We start from the raw sequence: 8,913 nt of genomic DNA on the forward strand, positions 1-8,913 counted from the left end.
GCTAGCAAGATTTTGCTGACAGGGCCCTGATAGAGCTGTCTCCTGTGAGGCTTTGCCAGTGCCTGGCAAATACAGAAGTGGATGCTCACAGTCACCTATAGGATGGAACACGGGGCCCCCAAAGGAGGAGCTAGAGAAAGTACCCAAGGAGCTGAAGGGGTCTGCAACCCTGTAGGTGGAACAACAATATGAACTAACCAGTACCCCAAAGCTTGTGTCTGTCTCTAGCTGCATATGTAGAAGAAGATGGCCTTGTCGTCCATCATTGGGAAGAGAGGCCCCTTGGTCTTGCAAACTTTATATGCCCCAATACAGGGGAATTCCAGGTCCAAGTGGGAGTGGGTGGGTAGGGGATCAGGGCAGGGGGGAGGGTATAGGGGCCTTTCGGGATAGCATCATTCCCTAATCTTCCCTGAGCAACATTATCAGCAGCATACTAAATATCTTATTGTCTAAGCCTAAGAGAGACATTGTCATTCAAACCACCACAACTTGATTTTGTTTTTAATGGTTACCTTGAATTATATTAAACGCAATTTTTAGCAAAAGTCTCTAAAATTTTCTTGTTTTTAACCTATGTGTATATTTGATTTTTTGCTTGCTTGCTTAGGAGTAAGGCATGTACACCACTGTACCTGAGTAGAGGGCAAAGGACAACTTTCAGAAGGTGGTTCTTTTCTTCTACTATGTTGGTCCCAGGGATTAACCCCACATTGTCAAACTTACTGGCAAACACCATTTCTGCCGAGTCATCTAGCTGATCCTTCTTCAAAGGTTTTACTCTAAGATGATTTTGAAAGTTAATAACCATGTGCTGTTAGGACATATGAATGAAATGAACATGAGCCAAAGACACCTCCTGAATATGAGAATTAGCCTCATCCTTCAACCACCATTGATTTATTTTGTCAGAATATTATTGTTCCTTGGGGTTTAACCTAGGGCCTCTTATGTATTGGGAAAGCATTGTTGTTGAGGTTTGGTCATAGCCTTATAATGCTAAATACTGGCCCCTAAATCCTGGTTGCTTCCAGGAATAAAAGAATCTGCACACATACGAATGATGCTGTGTAACCCTGCCTCTCAATTTGGCCTTGATTGATGAATAAAGATACCTAAAGCCTATAACTAGGCAGAAGAGAGATTGGCAGAGTTTGGGTTTCTGGGCTGGGGGTTCTGGGAAGAGACCATGAGAATGAGAGGGAAGAAGGTGGAGAGAGGAGAAACATCATGGGGTAAGTAAATCATGAAAACATGGACATGAAGGTTGGCCATTTGGAGTTAAGAGCTTGCCAAGTGGAACATGGTAAGTTATAACTCAGGGCTATTGATAAGGAAGTAGACATAATAGCTGAGATGGTAGACATCTGCCCATCTCTACTGCCTTGAAGGCTTATTATAGGTACAAAAGTTGTGTGACATTTATCTGGAAACTGAATAACCAAAGATGGGGTAGAAACACTTGTTTGAGATTAAATATTTTCTACAACATATTGTACCACTGAGCTACAACTTATCTCTTCAAAGTACCTTTGAAGGGATTGGCTATCTCAAATATTTGCTTTTAAGAAAGAGTTTCATGACCAGGATTGAACTTCTAGAAAAAAAAAAGCCATTTTTCTATATGAGTTTTAATAACCTGTTTAAATTTGTCAGAGTTCTAAACAAAATGATCAAATATGTGACATGAATAATGAAAGAGGGAATTGAAAACAAGAGATGACACATTAGTGAGAGTCGAATCTCTGAAGCATCAAAAGTCTAGAATGAGAAAAGAAAGATAACAGCTCCCAAATAGTTAAAGACACATGCAGACACCTTGCACATGGAAAGGATCAATCTGAACAATTTATTTCAATATGATACAACCAGAAGGCATACTTTCAGCTCTAATTACCTCCAATATTGAAATGTAAATTCAATGAAATTAAAGTGAAATGAAATCTACTTGAAGATATGTAAGAAACACACATTTCCTTTGACTGAGTTTAAAGAGAAAATGCTCTTTGAAAATGGAGGCTTTTTAAAGTCCAGGGTGGGGGTCACCATTAAAGTCTTCACTAGGAAAATCTTAAGTACTACCCTGAAGTTCTGAAAATAATATCAGTAATTATTTTTATAATGAGAAAAATAGTTTTTGAGGTCCTTAAAGATGAGGGTTCCTATTATTTCTCTTAAGATTCAAAGGAAGTGAAATGAGTATTCAGTTCATGGCCTTGCACAGGCCAGTAGAAATCTCATTACAGCTTAGTTTTCAGTTCTCCATCGTTCTCGACCTTAGGACTTTTGTGCATGTCTGTGCACTCACTTTCCTTCTCTGTGGGCTTCGTCTCTGCAAGTTCAGTTTCTGAAGAGTCAATGTCACCAGGGATTTGGAGTTTCCCGATAAGTCTTAGAATGAAGAATGAAGGAAGAATGATTGATCCTCTTAGAGCTGCAGGCAATCCAAGATAAAGGCGCCTGTTGTAAAGAAGTAACCTGTATTACATCTTAATGTGTTTAGTGAAAGCTAAATTTTTACATTGTTACAGATCTTTTTTACAAGAAAAGTGTCCAGTGATAATTATGCTCATGCATTTAATCTACTCTATTTTGTGTGTTAAAATGCCAAAAAAAAAATCGCCATGAAACTTTAGACATATATTCTTCATGTTGGCAATGGTTGGCAATGGTTCATTTCTATTATCAGCCTAACGATACTTAGGATTATTGTAGAAATACATCTCTGGGTGTGTCTCTGATGGTGCTTTTAGAAAGGTTTAGCCAACACTGAAATTCTCCCATGAATGTGGGCACCATCAGCTGGACTTCCAGCACTAAGTGCTTTCTGAAAGAATGTTCAACATGACCAGCATTCTCAAACTTAGCCATCATGCCTCATCTGCCATTACCACAGACTCTGTCACCAAGCTTAGCCTGACATTACCACACACTCTGCCTCCATTCCTACCTGCTATAATCACCTGTTATCTGAAATACTGAGCCAAAAAGCTCTAAATAAGATTAAAGAAACTCTTTTCTGTTTGGTTTGCTCAAATTTTAATCACACATATGTAAAGCATCATGAAGTCACTTTGCAAGTTATCTCTTCTCAGCATTTGTAGTGTTACACCAATAGATTCTTGTAATATTGAAACTCTTTTATGTCTAAAAGAGGTCCTACTGGTCATTACTATATGTTAATAGACTCAATTTGTTAATTTTCACATATGCTTTAGCATGTACAAAAATTAATGTATCATATTATTATTTTTATTATTTTTTAATTATATATATATATAGGTTTGTTCTCTGTGTAAGTATGTGCTCATGAGTTCAACTCCCACCTGGAAGTTGGGGTGAGTGGACGTTGTGAGCTTCCCAGTGTGGGTTATGGTGATGGAACTCATGTCCTCTGCAATAGCAATATGTGTTCTTATCCCCTGACCCATCTCTATAGTTACTAATTCTTTCCATTCGAGAAGATTACCCATTTATGTCTGAGAACTGCACAAGCTTCCTGAAATGAATGAAGTAATTTCCCCTTTTAAAATTTCTTGATATGACTTGGATACTATTATATGCATCTGTTCTTTGTATATTTAATAAAATAAGCCTTAAGGTTTCTGGATTTAATGGGTTGGGAAATCTGTATTTTTGACATATGCACATTTGTAAACAACTATAAAAGTATTCCTTTCTGTTCTTAATATATTTATAGTAAAATCTAGTGCAATGGTTAGTGTTGTAAACCTCAAACTGTGTACAATATTCTGGGAAGGAAGTTTCAGTGAAGGTGTGTGTAGATTATATTGGCCCTGCGAACATGCTGGTGGGGCATTATTGTTTTGATTAGATCAATAGAGGTGAGAAGACCCAGCCCAAAGTTGGCTGTTCCATTCCTTAGTCAGGAAATCCTGAACTACATCTGAATAGAGAAAATGGAGCATGGACTTGGTGGTTCATACTTTTAATCCCAGCACTGAGGCAGGCATTCCTCTGTGAGATCAAGGCAAAGCTGATCTACAAAGTGAGTTCCAGGACAATGAGAGCCATACACAAAGAAACCATGTTTTGAAAAACAAAAAAACAAGAATATAGAAAATTATCATGGCTACTTGTACAGAAAGAAATCATAGATTATTTAGACTTCAGGTGTAACTGTCTGGAAATATAATATTTTTTCTAATAATTTCTAATAATTTCAGAATAGATAATAACAAATATCTTAGCTTATTTTTCTGACATTATAAAAGATCTTGTCAAAACCAATTTAAGGAAGAATGGTTAATTTGCTCATAATTCTGGGATATGTTCCACCTTTCTAGGGATGTCAAGGCAACTGGAACTTCCACACATACACATACACACACATACACACACACACACACACACACACACACACACACACACACACGTGAGCGCGCGCTAAAAAAAAGTCCTTGAGTCCTTTCATTTTGTTGTGATTCGTACACAAGGCTGGGAATGCAATCTCAGCCATCCCCTGCCATAAACACTTTGAACAGCGCAAAGGCTCACTTTTCTCTTCAAGAATTTTTCAGAATAGTGCCTATCCAGAAACAAAACCATAGGTGCAAATTCCTTTAGGCTGAAAAAGTTTTAGGAGCAAGGAGTAGTATTACTATGATGTGTTTTATATATATATATATATATATATATATATATATATATATATATATATATATATATATAAAACAGTTTGTCTGTGGGCTTCTTTGAAAATTGCACCTGAGAGGTCAAGCAAGATAACCACAGCCAGAGTCTATTTCAAGGTCAACTTGGCATGACACTGGAGATGGAGCAACAGTGAACCCACCACCATTCTCTCAGTATGCTGTTAGTGACAGCTGCCTGCTTAGCATTGAGAGTGATGGGAACCACATAAGTAACTGCTTTTAGATCAAGTAGCAGCATGAAACCACACACAACTGGTTATACCCAAACTTCAAATGGTGTGCTCCCTGTTCTTTCAGTACTTGAGGGTAAGGTCTTCAGTTATTTCTATGTGGCAACCTTGTCTCCTCGTGACACACTCTAAGTGGGTTTGTACCACAATCACTCTACTGAGTTGCATCCATGAGACAGCTAACCATATGTGCAGTGGCATATCTGTGTGTTTCCAGAGACTAGACCATCAGATAAATTTATATAACAAGTCTCTTTTCAATATAGTCTTAGCTACGGTACCTGGAAATTTTTGTTAAGCTGCAAGGTACTACACAGATTTGAGGTTCTCATCAAGTTAGGCTGTAATATGCAACTTTCTAGAAGCTAGAATGCCAGAATACATGCTACCTGGATGTGCTGGGACTCTGTCATCCCAACCAGTGCAATAGGGAATCCCTTCTCTCTGTCTGCAGATATCGGGTGATAGGAGCTGAAAGATTTTGTTCCTACATATAGCACCATTATTCTAGGTATCTGGATTTGGCTGTCTTGTTCATATCTAGAATTCTTCCATACTAGCTAAACTCAAAACTGAGCTCTCCCCTATTAATCGAGGTCTTCTGTTCACATACCTGCTCCCTTTCTAAAGTAGTTCTAAAGTTTTTGAAGGGTTCTTAGGAAACCCACTCAGGGTATGTATACATATATACATATATATCAAATACTTTAGAAATAACGGGTAAATATTAAAATATATAAATGAGGAAGATATACCATTCATGTGTGTTTTGAAAATGAAGCTATATATAATCTTATTAGTCAAAAAATGTTAGATATGAATGAGGAAATTTTATAATACAAAAGTTGGTCTCAAAGGTTATCTTTACCTGAAGGCACTGACTTCATAGGTCCTGCATGCTCCTGGCTCACCACATTTCTGAGTTCCCCAATGTAAGCAGGTTCTGTCTATCAAAGCTCCAAAGTAAATAGGTGCAGGGATGCCAGCTGCAATGGAGAGAGAAAGAGAGAAAATAAAACAAATCACAATCAAAATATAACCAAAGACAAGACTCATTGACAGGAATAAAGAAAAAAGAGAGCTGTATTATTTTTTCTAGAAGTATTTCAATTCTCCTATTTAAAAAAAAAACAACATAACAAATTATGAATCACATGTTCTAAACTTACTTTTAGGAATTTTAAGTTAATGTAAATTTTAGATCACAATGAATGAAATTTACATATAAGACACTAAGAAACCATTCATGAATTTCATAATCATAAACCTCATGTATTTTCTGAAATATTTTCCATTACTTCATTTACAATTACTTCATTCTCAGACGAATTACAAGTAGCCAGTTCCAAACACAGAAGCTTATAAACTGAAACTTATAAATTTCACTGTAAAGTAGGCAGAAAACACCTATGTTAAATATGCTACAAGGTCATAGGGACTTCCTAGATGTGAGCAGCTACAATATGTCAGATCAAAGAACAAATTATCTTTACTCCCTCTTATTAACCGTTCCTGGCCCCATCCCTGTGTCAGACCATATATCTGTTCGATTACTGCATGAAACTTTTGAGAAGTAGTGGCTTAGGACCTCAGTGCCTTCCACCCACCCAAACACTAAGAATGCCATCAGATAGCACTTGAGGCTAGAGCAGAGAATTACCTGCTTTGCTGTAACCAACCTACCTGATGTCTCCATAGATATATTTAAGAAGAACCTTGTTCATGGATTCCTCTAACTATAAACCACATAAAACTCTCTTCCTGCTGGAACATATTTGGATAACCACATCATGGTCACTCGTGTTTGATTCTAGAATAAACTCTTATTCCCTTTAAGGTGATAGTTGCATTTTGTGTTGACAAGATAGTTTTATCTTCTTATTCAGGGGAAATAAATTGGCTAACTAAGCACTTAATATTGATCTGATATGTTGGGAAATTCTTCATACCAAATAGTCTCATGAAAAATGCCTGTAATCCAATTCCAAGTGACTTCTCTTCAGACTTCATACATCTGAAAACACATACAGAAATGAATAAAAGTTCATCATGCAAATCTATATCTTCTGGAGCATCATTCCAATGACAGCAGCAGTTCACAATTCTAGTGGTTAGGCTTCTCATCCCTAAGTGAGACTGATACAGCTATTCCTCTGTAAAGTCTCCATAGAAAGACGAGAATGCAAACTTCTGAAAGCTGGCTTCTGGCCTCCCCACATCTGAAGCAGGGCTGAGCTCCTTAGCAGCTAGACACTGCCAGTTAACTTAGATGAATATTTTGGTGGTGACTATGGCCACAACCATGCCATACCCACTAGAATGGACCTCAAGGTGTGAAAACACAAACCATATACACAATCCTTCTCTTAAGTTATTTGCCAGGCATTTCCTCATGTTGATAAAATGCATGTCATATAAAAATTCAAAGGATGGTAAATGCATTCGCACAGATAAAAAGAGAAAGAATCCATTGAGCATGCAATGACAATGAGGAAACTACTTTGTTATATGGATTTAAAATTTGTAAACATTTGTCTCTCCTATACTGCCTATGAAGATAGACTTGAGATGGCTTTGAAAATTACATTCAAAGGGAAAACTACAAAGCCATAAGGACAAAAACTGAAAAATATTCTGATAAATTCAGAATGTGGAAGCCTTTTTTAATGTGGCCTTTCCCCAGCAAATACATCCTTAGACAAGAAAATCATAATATGTATAATTGTTGAGATTTTTGTTTCGGAAGTGATTCCGTGAAAGACTTTAAGAAAACACCACAGACTAAAAGAATAATGATGGCATCCAAACAGAACTCCCATGTTTTCTAGCATTTACATTGCAATCATCATATTCAGCAGGAAAGATCAAAGAAATATGGGGGAAATGATTTGAATACACTTTAGCCTCATTACATCATGAAATCACACATTACGGCTTATAAGATGGCTCAAATTTGACAAACTGAGTTCAGTGTCTAAAAACCCAAGTGGTACAAAATGAACCAACTCCTGAGAGATGTCTTGTCATCTCAATAGGCATGGCATGGCATGCAAAGAGACACACTAAACACTCTCTCATATACACACACATACACACATACACACACACACACACACACATACACATGCACATATATGTACATTCACAATAAACATGTTAAATAATAATACATTAAAACATTAATTAGCCATGTTTTTACAACCAATTGAAGAGTTGACTTAAGAAAGTAAAATAATTGAGAAACTGAGTGGGGCATGGAAATGGAGACAGTCATAGAAGAAACATGAGAGCCTCTCACCAGAGCAAGCTTGGAGGCTTTAACACGAGAGTTCAGTTGCTCCTAAGCTCTTCATCTGTGACCATTCTCCTCTATAAGGAAACATCCTTGTCAACAAAGCATGCAGGTTTGAGACATCTGGAGTAGCCACATCACCTCAATCTGCCTGGCTGGTGATGTGAGTGACAGATGTGACAGCCAAATGTCCCTCACTTGCAAGAATAACTAGCAGTACTTGGTGTGTTTTTTCTGTCTGTGAACTTATGAAATGAAACAAGGCATATACCACACTTCCATTTGGTGAATATAAAAATATAGTATCTTACAGTGGAAAAATGAATAAATAAGAGCAGATACATAGCCTATTCCAATCAGTATATATGAGAGGTAGAAGGAGGGGAAAGAAAGACTAGAGGGAGGGAAGGAAAGAGTGAGCAGACAGAAAAAAGGAGGGGAGAGGGGAGGGGAAGGGAAGGGGAGGGGAGGAGGGGAGAAGAGGAGAGAAGAGGAGAGAGGAGAGGAGGGAAGTGAGGGAAGAGGAGGGGAGGGAAGAGGAAAGGGAAGGGGAGGGTGGGGAGGAGAGGAGGGAAAGGGGAAGAGGATAGGAAATGAGAGGTGAAGAAGAGGAGAGGAGGGAAGAGGAGAGGAGGAGGGAAGGGAGGGAAGAGGAGAGGAGAAGGAGGAAAGAGGAGGGAAGAGCAGAGGAGAAGGGAGGAGAAGACAGAAGAGG

At 37.9% G+C, this 8,913-nt stretch overlaps 1 protein-coding gene across 1 annotated transcript in view; it reads right to left on the reverse strand.

Moving 5' to 3' along the window:
• Positions 1 to 1,615: 1,615 nt before the first annotated feature.
• LOC110288502 (solute carrier organic anion transporter family member 1A6) overlaps positions 1,616 to 8,913 on the reverse strand; it is a gene marked incomplete at its 5' end in the record, with an annotated part of 17,513 nt that continues 10,215 nt past the window's right edge. The window contains 3 exons of the mRNA XM_021154829.1: positions 1,616 to 2,460; positions 5,775 to 5,892; positions 6,856 to 6,920. Coding sequence (XP_021010488.1) covers positions 2,241 to 2,460; positions 5,775 to 5,892; positions 6,856 to 6,920 — 403 coding nt within the window. The remainder of the gene's footprint in view (positions 2,461 to 5,774; positions 5,893 to 6,855; positions 6,921 to 8,913) is intronic.

The sequence above is a fragment of the Mus caroli genome, unplaced genomic scaffold, assembly GCF_900094665.2.
Source record: "Mus caroli unplaced genomic scaffold, CAROLI_EIJ_v1.1 scaffold_12124_1, whole genome shotgun sequence".
Lineage (NCBI taxonomy): Eukaryota > Metazoa > Chordata > Mammalia > Rodentia > Muridae > Mus > Mus caroli.